General features: G+C 37.5%; 1 protein-coding gene across 7 annotated transcripts in view; it reads left to right on the forward strand.

Annotated features, from left to right (window-relative positions):
• The first annotated feature begins 9,075 nt into the window (after window positions 1-9,075).
• The window catches only part of ZMYM4 (zinc finger MYM-type containing 4), a 163,334-nt gene continuing 153,482 nt past the window's right edge, over window positions 9,076-18,927 (forward strand). Inside the window, exon 1 of one of the 7 annotated variants that reach the window (XR_005053736.2) lies at window positions 9,076-10,742. Coding sequence is in view for 2 of the 7 variants with exons in the window: in XM_036990700.2 (XP_036846595.1) it covers window positions 10,704-10,742 (39 nt within the window). In the remaining 5 variants the exon portion in view is untranslated. Of the gene's footprint in view, window positions 10,743-10,821; window positions 10,938-18,927 lie in introns of those variants that run through there. The other 6 variants (XM_036990700.2, XM_036990703.2, XM_036990702.2 and 3 more) reach the window with 6 other exon arrangements.

Genomic DNA, 18,927 nt, shown 5'->3' on the forward strand with positions numbered 1-18,927 from the left:
AAATGGATCAAAGACCTGAACATAAGTCATGAAACCATAAAACTCTTAGAAAAAAACATAGGCAAAAATCTCATGGACATAAACATGAATGACTTCTTCATGAACATATCTCCCCGGGCAAGGGAAACAAAAGCAAAAATGAACAAGTGGGACTATATCAAGCTGAAAAGCTTCTGTACAGCAAAGGACACCATCAATAGAACAAAAAGGTATCCTACAGTATGTGAGAATATATTCATAAATGACAGATCCGATAAAGGCTTGACATCCAAAATATATAAAGAACTCACACACATCAACAAACAAAAAGCAAATAATCCAATTAAAAAATGGGCAGAGGAGCTGAATAGACAGTTCTCTAAAGAGGAAATTCAGATGGCCAACAGGCACATGAAAAGATGCTCCACATGGCTTGTCATCAGAGGAATGTAAATTAAAACCACAATGAGATATCATCTCACACCAGTAAGGATCGCCATCATCGAAAAGACAACAACAAATGTTGGTGAGGTTGTGGAGAAAGGGGAACCCTCCTACACTGCTGGTGGGAATGTAAATTAGTTCAACCATTGTGGAAAGCAGTATGGAGGTTCCTCAAAAAACTCAAAATAGAAATACCATTTGATCCAGGAATTCCACTTCTGGGAATTTATCCTAAGAATGCAGCACTACAGTTTGAAAAAGACAGATACACCCCTATGTTTATCACTGCACTATTTACAATAGCCAAGATATGGAGGCAACCTAAGTGTCCATCAGTAGATGAATGGATAAAGAAGATGTGGTACATATACACAATGGAATATTACTCAGCCATAAGACAAAAACAGATCCTACCATTTGCAACAACATGGATGAAGCTAGAGGGTATTATGCTCAGTGAAATAAGCCAGGCAGAGAAAGACAAGTACCAAATAATTTCACTCATCTGTGGAGTATAAGAACAAAGGAAAACTGAAGGAACAAAACAACAGCAGATTCACAGAACCCAAGAATGGACTAACAGTTACCAAAGGGAAAGGGACTGTGGAGGATGGGTGGGAAGGGAGGGACAAGGGTGGGGAAAAAGAAAGGGAGCATTATGATTAGTATGTATAGTATGGCGGGGGCATGGGGAGGGCTGTGCAACACAGAGAAGACAAGTAGTGATTTTACAGCATTTTACTACTCTGATGGACAGTGACTGTGAAGTGGTATGTGGGTGGGGGGACTTGGTGAAGGGGGGAGCCTAGTAAACATAATGTTCTTCATGTAATTGTAGATTAATGATACCAAAAAAAAAAAAAGCCTGCTATGGCTTTCCTTCATGCACAGAATAAAATTAAAAAATTATTACCATAGCCTCAACTTCTCTGACTTCTTCTCCTTCCCATCTCTTATTTGGTTCTAGAAATATTGGCACATTGCTGTCCTTGAACACTCCAAGTTTGTTCCTCCTGAGGGGATTTACACTCGTGGATCCCCCTGCTAGGAATGCTCTGCTCATTTGCACACAGCCAGGCTCTTGCTCATCATTTAAATCTCAGCTCAAATGTCACCTCCTCAGAAAAATAGCCTCCCACTACCGTATTTAAAGTATCCCTTTTTCTGGACTATAAAATAAAGATAGCTAACTATAAACTTCCTTTTGTATAATGTATTAGAAATTGACATAGACTTATTTTTACCACTTATCACAAAATAAATGCAGAGATGAATTAAAAATTTCAAGGAACCAAACATATTGATGAAGATCATGGAGTGCCACAAATCCTTCTTCCATATTTTTTATGTCTACTTTGCTTTGTGATAGGAAGTTTTATGAGCAATAAATATCAATTGTTTACGGTTTCCACCATGAAAAAACAGAGCTGTCAGAAGTTGAAGGTTCAAATAATAATTTTAATTCCTCCACATGAGAACAAAACAGCACAAAAAGGTAAATTTATACAATTAGAGGCCGAATCAGAACAAAAATTACAGCTTTTCTAAACATCATTCTAGGGCTTTGCAACTTCACCTGGCTTTCTGAAGGATGTCCAGGGACTTTATACTACAAGGTTGCTTGACAGAATTAGATTCTCACAAGTTAAGTCAGATCCCCATAGTATGTCATCTGCTTTTAGTTTCTTGAAGTATGAGTTTAGGTGGGGACAGAGTTAAGGAGTTCAAGTTGAGACATTTGCAGTAATTGGAGTCTACACAGATTGGGTACCTCTCCTCTGTGCTCCCTACCATACTGTGTGTTTACCTCTTTCATACCAAACAATTTAATTTTCAAACTGTATGTCCATCTCAGCCATTATCTTATTTATCTCAGCACTTCTAATTTCTGGCATATGCCAGGTTCGTAAATAAGTAAATTATGTCAAGTCATCATGCAGTAGATATGAGGGTCTAGAACTCAGAAAAAGGTCTGGACTGAAAATGTCAATAGAGGCAGCCAATTAATTATGTGATGGATGAGATTCCATCAGGTAAGGTTTCCATCTTCCAGGTCCTGTAAAGCTGACTCTACTCTCGTCTCTGAGCCTATTTTACACACCTGGAGTATGTTCATGCCTTAGCTGGTCTTTTTTAGTGAAGGGAAATGGGTAAAACATATTTTTCACATGAAGGCTATGTAATATGCACTCATTGTTTGGGTGTGATAAACTTCTAAATCTCTATGATAGGAGATTTATATAAAAGACAGTCCCTGAAAAAAATTGAATTGAAAATGAGGACATTCTATTAATAAATGGTATAGTAAATTTGTTGTAAGGAATCTAAATAACTTCAGATAAATAACAATTTTCCCTCTCCTTTCTGCACTACTTTTTGAAACATGACAAAATTTCCCTTATTGCTCCAGTGTATATCAAGATATAGAGTCAGAGTTTGAAAAAGACATATGCACCCCTATGTTTATCACAGCACTATTTACAATAGCCAAGATATCAAAGCAACCTAAGTGTCCATCAGTAGATGAATGGATAAAGAAGATGTGGTACATATACACAATGGAATACTATTCAGCCATAAGAAGAAAATAAATCCTACCATTTGCAACAACATGGATGGAGCTAGAAGGTATTATGCTCAGTGAAATAAGCCAGGCAGAGAAAGACAAGTATCAAATGATTTTACTCATCTGTGGAGTATAATAACAAAGCAAAAACTGAAGGGACAGAACAGCAGCAGACTCACAGAACCCACAAATGGACTAACAGTTACCAAAGGGAACAGCACTGGGGAGGATGGGTGGGATGGTGGGGATAAGGGGTATAAGGGGTATTATGATTAGCACCTATAATGTAGGGAGGGGGTACGGGAAGACAGTATAGCACAAATAAGACAAGTAGTGATTCTATAGCATCTTACTATGCTGATGGACAGTAACTGTAATGGGGTATATGGTGGGGACTTGATAATGGGGGGAATCTAGTAACTACAATGTTGTTCACGTAAGTGTATATTAATGACACCAAAAAAATAAATTAAAAATAAATTAAAAAAGAAAAGATATAGAGTCAGGAAAGATTCAGTCCAATGCCCTCAATGCCCTACCCTTCTGTTAAAGAATAAGGGTCACATGTTGATGATTCAATGGTGGTACAAAATTTCCAAGTGTCTTCAAATCACCAGAGCATGAATAAAATAGTTTTAAAGTGAATTATACTCTCATATTCCAAATTTTTTGAAAGTTAGTAATTTATGCATGAGATGTATGTTAACTATCACTTAAATGGAATATTCTCTCTTTTTGGGTATGTAGGTGTTTATTTTATTTGTATTTAGGTGTTCACTTCTCTGAACTACTTTCCTTATACATACATCATTGAAGCTGAAAAGTTTCCATTGTCCTTACTATTATTTTTTATTCTTTCAGAAAGGTACAGGAATATACTTTATGACTTGTGTTAAGTTTAGTTTTTCCATTGTCCTCATTTCAGAATGAGAATCTTAAAACTTTTTAATTTAATTTTTTATTAAATAATATTTGAAAGCCTTTTTTTTTGGGTTAGATGCATATTTTTTCTTTCCTTTTTCTAAATTAAGGTATCACTGATATACAATCTTACAAAGGTTTTGCACAAGCAACATTGTGGTTACTACATTCATCCCTATTATACATCCCCCGCCCCACATCCCATTGCAGTCACTGTCCATCAGCATAGCAAGATGCTATAGTCACTACTTGTCTTCTCTGTGCTATACTGCCCTCTCCGTGACCTCCCTACATTATGTGTGTTAATCATAATGCCCTTTTATCCCCTTCTTCCTCCCTCCCCACACACCCTCCCCATCCCCTTTCCTTTGGTAACTGCTAGTCTCTTCTTGGAGTCTGTGAGTTTGCTGCTGTTTTGGTCCTTCGATTTTGCTTTGTTATTATACTCCAGAAATGAGTGAAATCATTTGGTACTTGTCTTTCTCTGCCTGGTTTATTTCACTGAGCATAACACTCTCTAGCTTCATCCACGTTGTTACAAGTGGTGGGATTTGTTTTATTTTTTATGGCTGAATAATATTCCATTGTGTATATGTAGCACCTCTTCTTTATCCATTCATCTACTGATGGACACTTAGGTTGCTTTGATATCTTGGCTATTATAAATAGTGCTGTGATAAACACAGGGGTGCATATGTCTTTTTCATTCTGCGTTACTGCATTCTCCTGTGTGGGTTTATATGTGGCCTCTCTGTTCTTTTCCATTGGTCAATGACTCTGTTCTTGTGCTAGTACCAAATTGTTTTGATTATTGTGACTTTGTAGTAGAGCTTGAAGTTAGGGAGCATAATCTCCCTGTCTTTGTTCTTCTTTCTCAGGATTGCTTTGGCTATTTGGGGTCTTTTGTGGTTCCATATGAATTTTAGAACTATTTGTTCTGGATCGTTTTTGATAGAGATTGTATTGAATCTGTAGATTGCTTTAGGCAGGATGGCCATTTTGACAATATGAATTCTTCCTATTCATGAGCATGGGATGTATTTCCATTTATTGGTGTCTTCTTTAATTTCTCTCATGAGTGCCTTGTAGTTTTCAGGGTATAGGTCTTTCACATTCTTGATTAGGTTTATTCCTAGGTATTTTATTCTTTTTGATGTAATTACAAATGGAGTTGTTTTCCTCATTTCTCTTTCTGCTAGTTCATCATTTATATATAGGGATGCCACAGATTTCTGTGTATTAATTTTGTATCCTGCAACTTTGCTGAATTGAATTATTCTAGTAGTTTTTTGGTGGATTATTTAGGGTTTTTATGTATAATATCATGTCTTCTGCAAACAGTGAGAGTTTAACTTGAAGGTTTTTCTTTATGTCAGAATATTGTACACAATTGCCTGGTGTGCTGAAAAGAAGATAAGCATTATTTTCTTCAAGGACAAGAAAAACAAGGGTTATCTTTTAACAAAGGAATCCATCTTCTCCAGTTTCTACAGATAATTAACAATGCTTTTGTGTAAATAAAAGTAGTAGATCAGATTACTGGGTCTTCATTACTCAAAGGGAAGTGTTAAATTGGATCAGTTTTTTCTGTTCCTTTCCTTCATTCCCATTGACAAAAAGACAAATACTTCAAATAGTGAGATAAAATTGTGACAGTTCTCATTAGCAGTCATAACTCGTAGAATCAAAGAAATTTAGAATTGAGTATAATTAGCAGAGCACTTAGCTTGGGGATGGCATATATGATGGTTATGCAGCCTCCCTCCACCCTCATCTGTGGCAGACATCAGTGATCAATTTTAGAAACTAACTGTGACCCAGTATATGCTTTCTACACAATGCACCCAGCAGCCATCACCAAGCACTTGGAGTTCCCAGTGAGGCCCATAAAGGTAAGGTGACCGGCCCACAGTGGCTGACAGAGAACCCCTATATTGTATAATGTAAAAATCCATTCTTTTATGAGCCTTGACTCAATTGATAATGCCTCAGAACCCAGCAAGGGCATATAAGAATTTATACAGTGTGGATCATTTCCATCTGGAAAGACAGACAGGGTCCTATGGCATCAAGAAACCCGAGGGAGCAGCTAGGGACAGACAGCAGAACATTACTGATCCTTCTCTTATCCCAGAGAGAGTCAGGGAGTAAAGAGGAGGAAAATTAAGATCCTTCCATAAGCCTTATAATTGTGGAATTCTTGAAACTGCCCCATCAGGTAGCAGGGAAGGAACAACGGTGTCCCTCTATAAGCAGCAGTCCACAAGAGGGGGTGCCCAACTCTCTTTCTGCGTGCTCATGTTGTGGGTAAAATGGTAATGTTTCCAGAATCTCTCGCCTGGCTTTAGTGCATCTCCATATCAATAGGTGTTTCCAAGGGGTGGAGAGAAGTAGCCATCTCCATATCAATAGGTGATTTCAAGGGCAAGCAGGGCACATCTGAGGTTGGGTTTGGTCCCTTCTCCTGCAGGCCCGTGGTGAGAGACATGGGAGGGCAAAAGTGGATGACTGCTTGTAAGAAATAAACGGGTTTCTGCCACTTTATTTCTTCCTTTGACTGATTTCAGTTTCGAAGGTGTTTTGCCCCTGAATTTTCCTTCTGGAGTTACAAGGTTCCCATAATTAGAGTTTAGAGGTTCTTCAGAAACTAATAAAAGAAAAAAGAAAAGGAAGGAAGGAAGGAAAAAGGAAGGAATGAAGAGATAGAGAGGAGGTGGGGGAAGGAAGGAAGAAGAGAGGGAAGAGAGAACAAACAAGAACAACAAATATACAAGAGAAGGAAGAAGTCCTTCTTGAGTCATTTTTATTTCAGCACTTTGTTTTACTCTCTTCTTAACATTCTCAGAATTTGTATCTAAATGTCTAATTTTGTTTAAAACATATTTGAAAATAATGGATAGAATTCCTTTAGGTAATAACTTCTTTGGGGAAGAAAGGCCAAGTCTTCCAGAGATTTGCTCCGTAGCTCTAACAATGTCCCTAAGACGGCGTTTGCATGTCTGCGCCACGGTGCTGGGGAAGCCTGAGGCTTTGGATCCATTTGGTGTCCTTGTATTACTCTCTTGATTTCTCTGGATGCTCAGCAGTCTGCTGGTCCAACAGTGGTGTATCTTTTAGCCTGGCCCCTCTAAGACTGCTAGGAGCCTAGAGGTAAACCACACCTTTCCTGAGGTTTAGTTGTTACACTTTTTGTTAATGGCGCTGTGAGATCTAGAGCTACTTACCCCCCACTCCATATCTGCCAGCCTGTTCCCTTGGCTACCTTCCCTATTCTTCCACATCTGTGAGAACTTCTGGACACGTTGTATATCAAATTGCAGTTATGCCCCACTCACCAGCAGAACTCCTTCCAAGATACACTGTATCTAATTTTGTATATGGAATACTGTGTTCTCATTCTTTAAAAACCTTGCCCCATCATGTAAGCTTCAATACTGCCAAGATTTGGATTCACCCCAGGCTACAAGACACTCTGAGGGGCCAAAGACAGGTCTTTTCCCTCTTCTCAACTACACCGAGTCATCACTTTTACTTGTGTGTAACTCTTTGCCTCTTTGCATGTGGCATAGTCTGCAAGTCATCTCTACTCGGATTCCAAAAGCAAGAATGCATTCTATTTTGAAGAGCTGGAGTGGAAAGAGAGGAACAAGACACGTGTCTCTCTTATCTCTTTTCCTTCTTCTTCCTTCTACTGTTTAATTAAGACTCAGGCTTTTCTTTTACTTCCCTCTGTTACAGCTTCATGGCTTCACTGCCCTATATGAAAGGAGCATCTCCTCTGAAGTATGAGAGAACTCTATGAGGGCCTTACTGGTGCTGAACTTCACAGGTTAAATGGAATTAAGGACATTTGGCAAATTCTTTTTCTCTCCACTAAGCCTATTCTACTCTTTCCTAATTAGGGAAATAAGTCTCAGAGTTACACTTCAGGCAAGAGTCTATAATGGAATATGAATAAAGAAGAAAATTAAAGTGAATCAGCTTGGTATTTGCTAAATATTACACCAATATATTATGCTTTTTTAAAAGAGAAGTCAGAAAATTGGATTTGTGTGTGAAATATTCCATTTTAAATATTGGCATATAATAAAACAATTTTTAAAAAATTTAAAAAATATATGAAATAGTTTATAGTACTTGGAACCAAAAGTGTTCTAAGAGATATAGGGATATTAGCTAAATCTCCCAACAACCCATTTTACAGATGAGGAAACAGACACAAAGCAAGTAACTTAACCAAGATCATATAGCTATATATGGTGCAAACCAAATATATGTCTGTGGGATAGAATTGTCTGCAAGGCCACCAATTTGCAGCCTATAGTTTATGATACGCTTGAATAAGCCAGAAAGAAAAAGTCTTAGAATTCTGGTTTGGCTTCTTTACTGAATGATCTTGGATTAGTTACTTAACCTCTATAAATTCCTCTGTAAAATTAGGATAATATGATTAACCTTGTAGTGCTTACTAAGATGATTTTTTCTTTTTTCCTTCTTCCATATGGATGATTGCACTAAAACATTCACTGTATGCTTGTATATTATTCACAGAATGCACAAATCCTGCCTATTGTTCAAGACCCTACACATTCATATCTCCAGAAACAGTCTGATGTAGGAGACAGGGCTAGCCTGGAAGTAAAAATGCCTATTCCAGTCCTGATGCTGTTACTAATTCCTTGTGCGATCTCAAACAAGTTTCTGGGCCTCAGTGGCTCCATCTTTAATATGTGGTGTTGGATGAAATCTTTGTTCTGAGAAATCTGACATTTCTCTATGGTGGGAAGGAGCACGAAAGGAGAAGAGAGAGGATAAGGGGGGAGGCTGGGTAAGCAGGCTTATGGTTTTCCCACTTGCACTTCAAATTTAGTAACTCCACTTTAAGCTGCCAGATTTTATTAGAAAGGAGTATTCCACTGCCAATAAAACAAGTGGAAACTACTGGACTTTTCATGCACCCACATTCCTTGGAATTATTTTTTTCTTGGCTTCTCTTTTTATTTCCTTCTTGTCCTGTACATGGAACTAAAGGTCTGATATGTTTTTTAAAATTTTGGCTGAAAAACACTTTTTTTGGGAGGGGATAGGGGGGGCATCCTTCTCTGTTCTTTCCTCTCCAGAAGTGAAATTAATGATGAACGTGTCTGAGCAAGGACCGGCATGGGAACCTCCAGCAATATCACAGACAGTTTTCAGTAAAATGTGATGGATTAGGAAACTTCTGTTTCAAAACAGCTACCAAGAGACACACACAAGTTAAAGTGAGGCACAGAAATTACATCTCATTCATTGTGATTTTAGTTGCTCATTTGCTGAACTCATTTGCATTTGAATGTTTCTTGTATAGGGAATGACCTTCAGTAGGCACATCTTCCTATTTCTTACATATATGGCTTACTCATTTGACTACTCTTAAGCTATCATTACGAACTCCAGTATGGTCCTCCACCTGAGGATGGAGGACTTGGATTGGACCCAGAGGAATGAATCAAACTCCCCCTTCTCTTCACCCATCCTCAGCTCTGGTTTCAGGGAAGACAAACTCAAACCTATTTCCCGTTTTCTGCTAAGATGCTCATCCTTTGAGTCAGATTCTTAAAGCTCCTTCAATGGAGGTGAATGAGGACACAGAGTATCTGCAAATCATCACATATCTTCAGAGGAGAATCACAAACTCTTCAAATATCATGGAAACTTCACTTTTAATCTTGTACATTAAAACTAATTTATCTCTTGAAGACAGCTTGGTGCACTGAAAAGCCTGGTAGGCTATGACTCAAATCTTGATTGTAATTCCACACCATCCTGTAGGTGCTTCAGGGCAAATTTCTTCTCTGGACCAGTCTGCAATTTTACCAGTGGGAGTATTGGAGTAGATGCTTCTCGAGATTCTTCTCGACTTAAATATTCTAAGGACAAATTACTATTGAGGAAAGTATCTCTAGTTGTTGGTTCAGTCCTCAAAATCACCAATGATCTGATTTTGAGGTTAGGCTGTCAGAGTTGGTCCTTAATAGTCTATGCCTTGTGCTTCAGATCAGGGTGTCTACAGGCAGAAAAGCTGCATCTCCCTGAGATGAATGGATTGTTCCCTCATTGGTTGGGGTTCTTCATGTTCAGAGGTCCATTGAGAACTTCAGCTCACCATCATTTTCCCTTTACAATGGTATCTCCGCAGTCAAGAGTAAGATGATGATGTGGACCCCTCACTGACATTTCACCCAATTCTCCAGATAGCCCTTTCACTAATTTCTTTCATTCCTCCTTCATCACTGCGTCATGGCCCCTTTAAGGAAGCGGCCATAGTTGAGTGGTGGGAGCAGCTGCTGGCAGCAAAGAGACTTGCAGGATTTGGCCTACCTTGGGCCACTCACCGCGCACGCTCCGGACCGGGGGCTTGGTGGGAAAGGAAGGCGGGGCTTAAGGTGCGCCTGCGCATCAGGGGCGCGCGCAAGAGGCTGGTTTGGTGATCCCTTTAAGAAACCGCAGGCGGAGGAATTTCTCTGAGAGAAAATAATCCTACTCACGGGGCCCCTTGGAGGCCATTAACCCCCCGAGTCCCGGCCCCCCTTTCCCGAGCGGCCCTACGGCCTACGCGCGCACCCGTGGGGTCTCCAGATATCCGATCCGGAGCGCGGCATTCGCCCCCTCCTCACTCCCTGCGCCAGGCCCGGCCAGGTCCGGGGGAGCTGCTGCCAGGCGGCCGTGCCTGCAGTGTGGGCGGGGGCCGGGGGCTCGAGAGGTTCCGCCGCCACCGCGCCGGGAGCCGCAGCGGTTCCGAGCGGGGCCCAACATGGCGGAGAGAGAGGTGGAGTCCGGCCCCCGAAAGAGGGTAGGTGAGGTGAGGCGAACTCGGGCGGCGGGCGGCGGGGGGGCGGGGCGGGAGCCGCCGCGTCCCGGGGCCGGGGCTGGAATGGGCCAAACGCAGGCTCGCCGAGGGGTCGCTGAGGCCCGGCTGGGGAAAGGTTGCGGGCAGGACTGAAACGCGCTGGGGTCTGGAGCGCGCTGGAGAGTGGTCCTTCGGCAGGTGGGACAAAGATTTGCTGTTGGTTCGGAGGGGGAGGGGCGGGGGTGGTTGTTTGCTTTTAAAATTTTCCTGTATTAGGGTGGGTTATCGGGGCCAGGGGAGGGAAGGTGTCAGATTCTTAGGTGCATCTTTAGTAAATCAGAGCCTGGAAGTTAGCTGGGGAGAGAGGTCAGGTGGGGGGTGGCGGGAATAAGTCGTGGAGGGGTCTCGTGAGAAATACCCAGAGGGTTTTTCAGGAACACTATCGCGAGCTCATTTTCCTGCCTCCTTTCCCCTCCCCCCATAATCGTTATCAAGACGAAGGTGGAGGTGGTGCTCTTACCTGTGAAGAAGTGGGGTCGTTGGCATGTCCTGATTCAGGAGAAAGATTTTGGCAGCTGTAAATGTCATGTTCTAGTCTAGACTCTTGACCAACAATTAAGAACGTGGAAAAAGAGTATGACAAGTTTTGTCGTAACAAGGATGTTCTCAACGAGCCTGCAGAGGTGAAGCCAGTTCTGTATAGGAGTTGTTGAGTTCCTTTTAAAGTTTGTCTTGAAACTTTTCTTACTTAATTTTGAATGATTTTTTTTCAGATGGAGAACAATACTGTGCCATCGATTGAGCAATATTTTTCAGATTTTTCTTTTACTTCCTTCCCCTACCTTAGCCTGTTAAGCAGTAAGCTTCCTGTGAGGAATCTTTCTGGGAATGGGCTCAATGTGATTAAATTAGTGTGAAGCCAACCGCATAGAGAATGACCTAATCTTTAAGAGTGTCCTTTCAATTTAGCATATAATTTTTGATTTCATAATGGTATTAGTGCTAACATTTTGAGTGCTTACTATGTGCCTGGGACTGTGCTTTACAAGAAGAATTTAACCTCACATTAACTCTGTAAAACCCATTTTGCAGATGAGCAAATGTAGGCGAAGAGTTAAGAAATTTACTTAAGGTAGCTAGTTAACAGGTTGAACTGGGATTTGAATCCAGGTTTGTCTCAGTTGTGGTGCTGTGCTGGACGCCACGCAGGAATTTCTTTAATACGTTTCTCTCCTTATAACTAAACGAAGTGTCAAATAAGTATTGAAATTTTCAACGATTTATTAGGCAAGTATTTTCAATTAAACAGCAGAATTGAAAAAATTTATAGGGAGTGTCCATATACCCCTAGATTCTGTGATTAACACTGTACGGCTATTTGTTTTATCACATATTTATCCATTTATCTATCCCTTTGTCCATTCATCAGTTATTTTATTTTACTATATCTCATTATAGTATTTTGAGCAATTAAAAGGTATTATTGATATACACTCTTATGAAGGTTTCACATGAAAAACAAATGTGGTTACTACATTTACCCATATTATCAAGTCCCCACCCATACCCCATTGCAGCCACTGTCTATCAGTACAGCAAGTTGCCAGAGATCCACTATGTGCCTTCTCTGTGATACACTGTTCTCCCCGTGATCCCCCACATCATGTGTATGAAACATAATACCCCTCAGTCCCCTTCTCCCGCCCTCCCCCACCCCTCCCCCCCGACCCCTCCCCTTTGGTAACCACTAGTTCGTTCTTGGAGTCTCTCAGTCCTCTATTTTCTTCCTTCAGTTTTGCTTCATTGTTATACTACACAAATGACGGAAATCATTTGTCATTTGTCTTTCTCTGCCTGGCTTATTTCACTGAGCATAATGTCCTCCAGTTCCATCCATGTTGTTGCAAATGGTAGGATTTGTTTCTTTCTTACGGTTGAATAGTATTCCATTGTGTATATGTACCACATTTTTATCCATTCATCTACTGATGGACACTTAGGTGAACAATTAAAATTTAATGTTGGTAGTCTTACCTTTATAAAGTTTTAGATCTTCATGTAATAATTTGTCAGATAAAATGTTAAGCTGCATGATAGTGTGTCCAAATAGTTCATTTAGTATAAATATTGAGGATGGAGTATACTTGTTTTGAAAGTTTAAATTGTTCTTCAAGCTGTGACTCAGTTTTAAACTGGATCCACATTATGCTTGAGTGAATGCAGATGACATGTGGTCCACCAATTAAATATATAGGGTAAATTACTTTAGGTATGTAATGTTCATTCACAGAGATTGCTGAATTCAGTTGCTACTCATGCCGTTGTTTTATTCACCTTGTAAGATAGAATGTTCTAGAAGACATCCATGCACTTCTATAACAAATTCAACTAGATTAAAACATTTTTTTTCTGTTGTAATACACTTAAAAGATGCCACATTGGTAGTAGTCTGAACTTTATTATTTTTTTTAACCTCATGTCATATACACAGTACTCGTACAGCTTTTCCCCATTATTTCCTGGTTTCATTATGGAAGAAAATTGAAGTACAGTATCTATCTTTTAGGTCCCGTAATCCATTTTGTGTTTGATATTTGGTCAAAATGTTCAGTAGGGTTGTCCTTAATGGTACACTTGGTACATGTGTTTTTTTTTTTTTTCTTATTTATTGTGTGTGCTACACTCCATGTGGGTTCCACATGTGTACTCCCAAGCAGATTTGTGGGGACTATGTACAAATGTACAGTATTTAAAAAAATAATTTAACTGTTTGCCTTGAGGCAGTTCAGCAGAATACATAGGCCTAGATAATTTAGGTTATTTAATCTGAAATTCATTGATGACATGGTATTGTATTTATGGTGCTTCCTGACTTTGATGTTTATTATCATAAGTCACAAAAAGTTGTTGAGCACCTATGGTAGTTGATGAACTAACTGTATGTGAGGCATTATGCCATGGTATTTATTATTATTTGGAATAATATATTCTGGCTCTTCTGCTAAATTGTGAAATTTATAGGACAGGGCACATTTTATTGTTTTTGCATTTCCAACACCTGTGACCTCCACATAATAGGAACTCAAAAGACATTGAATTTTGGTAAGAAATGTTTACTTGTTACAGTAAAGGCTGTGTGGCTTGGGTACTAAGTTAGGCGCTTTGTAATTTTGGGAGTGTCTATAAAGCATGCTGTCGCTTTATACCAAAGTTCTCTCCTATAGATTCACATATAGGGATTTCTGATTGTTTTGGATTATGGGTAGGTTGGAGAGTGTATTTTAAAACCATTGGTTTAACAAACTGAAGTTCTGTGTAGGTCTGTCTGGTGTCTTATATTCATGCTTGTGGGTAATTAGAGCAATAGTTATTAATTAGGTAAGTTTGATTTGGTTGTATTCAGACTATATCTGAATGCCAGTCTCTTAATTTGTGAACAAGGGGAGCTGAGTGTGTGGGTGGTCAGTACTATATCCATCTAACATCTCTGTTAGAGAAAGAACCAAGTTCATTTGAAGGCCAGTATTAAACATATACACATACAAACACTTTCTATCTTTAAAGTCAGGATATTGAGATATTATTTAACACTTTATTAGATTGTAAAACTTCTTTTCTAAAATTGGTTTTAAAATGCATTTCATAGGCATGTTGCAATGCAGGGTTATTATAATAAACTTATGAAACATGAGATTATCATCTGGTGCCCATTGTTTTGTGTGAAATCCCTATATCTTTTCAAACTTTACATATAAAGTAATAACTTTTGTAAATATGTGTTATTACATGGTCTTGTAAATGGTATTCAGTTTCATACGTAAACTTCTCTGTATATTAAATGAGATATGTATACTTGCTGTGTTTAAAAAAAGAGAAAGCTTATGTATAAGTAGTATGCTTCCATTTTTGTAAAGAACAAACTGACCTTTCTTCCTTCCCTGCATATGTGTCTATACTTCTGTATGTATGAGCTTGGAGAACATTGTGGAAGAGACATGCCAGACCCCATGTTCCCATTGATGAGGGAGTGGGGATGAGAAAGGAAGGGGAGAATAAGGGAAAATTTTGCAAAATAGAAAAATACTCATGTTACAGTAAGTGAAAATGTAGACTATAAAATGTTGTCTATATTGTAAATAGTAAAAACAACATGCACGTAGACAAGGACTAGAAAATATAACGAACAAATGAAAAACATTTTATTATATGATGGGATTATGGAGTTGTTTTATTTTGAATTTCTGTTATTTTAATATTTTATAATAAAGTAATTGTAAAAGGCTGATCCCTCTTAATTCCTTAGTGAACTTTATCTTTTGCTAAATGTTACTTAAAAACATCGTGCATATCATTAAGAATATTTGCAGTTTATGTGTACACAGTGTAAGTTGTGTACTTGAATGATGCATTGCCTTTGTGTAATGAGCATTTGAAAGTGCCATTCTAGTGTTGACAACTACCTGAATTGTTTTCCCATTGCCCGTCTTATAACTAGCAGAGGATTCTGTAAATAATGATAGTACTTGGTATTTATAAACATTTAAGTTCTGGTCGTTATTCTAAATATTGTATATGTAATATATGCTTCAATCCTCATTAATTCTGTAAAGAGTAGTCATTATTACTGTCTCATTTAATTTTTATTTCTATTTATCATCTTAACCATTTTTAAGCATACATACAGTAGTAGTAACTATTTGTACCTTATACAACATCTCTAGAACTTTATCTTGTAAAACGGAACTATATCCATTGAAAAATTACCATTTTCCCCTTCCCCAAACCTGAAAGTCAACATTCTACTTTGTTTCCAAAAGTTTGACTACTTTAAATACCTCAAATAAGTGGAGTCATGCAGCATTTGTCTTTTTGTGACTGGCTTATTCCATTTAGTATCTTCCAAGTTCATCCACGTTGTAGCATGTGACAGGCTGTTTTCTTTGTAAAGCTGAAAAACATTCCACTAGTGTATATATATCTGTATCTGTCTGTATCTCACAGTTTCTTTTTCCACTTACCTGCTGATATACTATACCATTTTATTAATGAGGAAACTGAGGCACGGAGATACGCAAGGTCATAATATAATAGGCTAAACAAGGATCAAATACCACTTGAAAGATTATACTGTTTGATAAAATTATAGATTAGAATTCATTATAATAATGTTATATAATATGCTAATTATGTATATGTATTATATGCATATTCTGTAATATATGATAATATAGGCCTAGAAATCACGAGTTTTGGTTGTTAAAATAAATTGAATGGTTTAATCAAACTGATGTAAATTATTTCTCAGGAAGCATCAAATAAACTTTTGCCTCAGAAATACATTCTTGTATGAGATTACCTTAAAACATAGCAAATCGGAGGTTTATTTTTAAGAAAATATACACCAAGTATTTTAAAGCTATGATTTATTTTAAAAATAAAGTTTGTGCTTCCTTGGAAAATGAAAAGGTTTTCCTTTTTATTAAAGAAAATATAAGTATATAAACATAAAATTGCAGTTTCTATGGATATTTAAAAGATTTCTGAATTTGAAAATAGGAAAGCAACCACTCTTTAAAAAAGATTGACATGTCCTTTAAATATTCTGATTCTTTTACTATTAGTTAACTATGTAGTTATTTTAGCAAAGGAAAGAGAAAGGAGGGCATTAAAGCATAGTATTAAGTTGAAGCATGTGAAATTGCTGACATTTGACTGACCTACAAAAAAATTCATTTTCATGTGGATCAACCTAATAGTAAGAGCATGAACTTTTCAAAGGTAGGTTATGGTGTAGTCTGTGGTATTTAGCAATATTGGGATAATAACATTCACACCTATTTTCTTATGTTTAGGGAATACTTATAATTAAAAAAAAATTTTATTAAAGTATTGTTAACATACAGTCTTGTGTTGGTTTCAAATGTACGTCATAGTAGTTCAACAGTCCCCGTGGTCAACTCTTACAATGTTATTTTAATTTCTTTCTTACCATCTTAATGGCATCCCAGAACTTGAGCTAGCTGCCTTCCTGCCTTTGACCTAACATAGCACCTGAGCAAACCTTTGCTGTCCAACATAGAGGCTGCCCATTCCTGTAAGTGCTTTGAGGTCAAGGATCATATGTATTCATCTTTCTTTACATCTCCTGACATGTTTTGTAAATTAATTTAGGTGTGTGTGTGTGTACTTGCATATTGCACATTTGTAGGCAGAAATTTAAACTTTTTATTATCATAATTCCAGATCAATATAGAATGTAAAATATAGATTGGTATAGTGAAACTCTATATTCCTATTACCCAGCTTTGACAACTAATCAGTTATGAACATTTTGCCATTCCTGTCTTACCTAGCTGCTTCCTTCCTTTCTTTTGGTTGAAATCATTTCAAAGAAATTTCAAATGTTACATCATTTAATGTATAAGTACTTTTGTATGTATGTCTAAAAGGTAAGAATTAAAAAAAACTACAACCACAATATTATTACACCTAACAACATTAAAAGTTCCTTAATCCAGTCTGTATTCAGGTTTCTCTGATTTTTAAAATCTGAGCCTTTACAATTCATTTTCTTAAATCACTATTATAATAAGGTGTACTGTTTTATTTGGTTTATATGTCCCTTAAATTTACCCATCTTGTCCCTACCCTATAATCCCTGCACTTTTTCTTGTTACTTGTTGAGAAAAACAGGTTGTTTGTCCAGGAAAATTTCCCACATTCTGGATTTGGCTGATCAGATCCTTGTGGTGTTTTAACATGTTCAATTACCCTTCTTCATATCTTTCACAAATTAGTAGTTAGATATAAAGCAGTGATTCTTAACTCTGGCTGAAACTAGAATTACCTGGAAAGCTTTTAAATACCCTGATTCTCAGGTCACATCTCAGATCAATTAAATCAGAATTTATGGGGTGGACTCTAAGCATCAATATTTAAAAATATTTCTCAAGTGATTCAGTCTATAGCCAATATCAAGAACCTTGAATTGATAGAGCTTTATGAAATTTAGGTTCAGTTTCTTTGGAAAGAAAAATTCATAAGTAGACATAATTTATTCTATAAATTATACCCATTTATAATTATATGTAAGTAATACTGTACACTATGTATTACATATAGTAATATAAAATAATACATTGTTAATATGTAGCTATATATTATCTATATATAAATTGTGTAATTTACTTTCTATCAATTTTAAGAATGAAAGGGTGTGCTATTTAATAATTACAGTGGGATAATAGCCATAGACTTGTACTGCCCTGAACAAATTAGGATGCTGTGGATTCTTGTTACATCATTCCAGGAGGCACATGAGTTGTCACACTTCAGTGATAACTAAAATTGGTAAGTATAAGTAATGTCAGTGGGATCCAAACATTCTACTTTGTTCTTTTCACCTGATGGATTTACCAGCTATTGATACTGCCTAGATTCACTATTTCATTCATTATAAAAATGATTTTTCTATCATTTCACCTATGTTTATTCACTAGAATTATTATTTTTTTACTTAAACTATTATTGATACATGATCTTAAAAGGTTTCATGTGAATAGCATCGTGGTTTCAACATTGGCCCTTATCATCAAGTCCTCATCCCCCCATTGCAGTCATTGTGTATCAGTGTAGTGAAATGCTGTAGAGTCATTACTTGTCTTCTCTGCTGTACTACCTTTTCCATGACCTACCTATATTGTGATTGCTAATTATTCACTAGAATTCTTATGTAAGAATTTCTTCATCTGTTATTTGGTTACCCTGTAGTATCATTTGCACAGGAAAAGAGTAAATGCTTTTTTTCACCCCCATTATTTACCAGTTTTCAGAAGAATGATTTAATGTCATAGCAAATGCCAAAGGTGATGTTGAGAGGGGATATCATTATGAACTTATGGATTTTAATATATTTGGTATATTTAAATTTACTGTGGCCAGTATTATTATTATTTAAGAAATTTTATTAAGGTATTATTGATATATACTCTTATGAAGGTTTCACATGAAAAACAATGTGGTTACTACATTTACCTATATTATCAAGTCCCCACCCATACCCCAATGCAGTCACTGTCCATCAGTGCAGCAAGATGCTGTGGCCAGTATTATTTTGATGTTTAAATGTGTCACAGTTTTGATCAATGGCTATCTGTATTAGTTTCCTAAGCCTGCCATAACAAATTAT

This window comes from Manis javanica, chromosome 4, assembly GCF_040802235.1.
Source record: "Manis javanica isolate MJ-LG chromosome 4, MJ_LKY, whole genome shotgun sequence".
Classification (NCBI taxonomy): domain Eukaryota; kingdom Metazoa; phylum Chordata; class Mammalia; order Pholidota; family Manidae; genus Manis; species Manis javanica.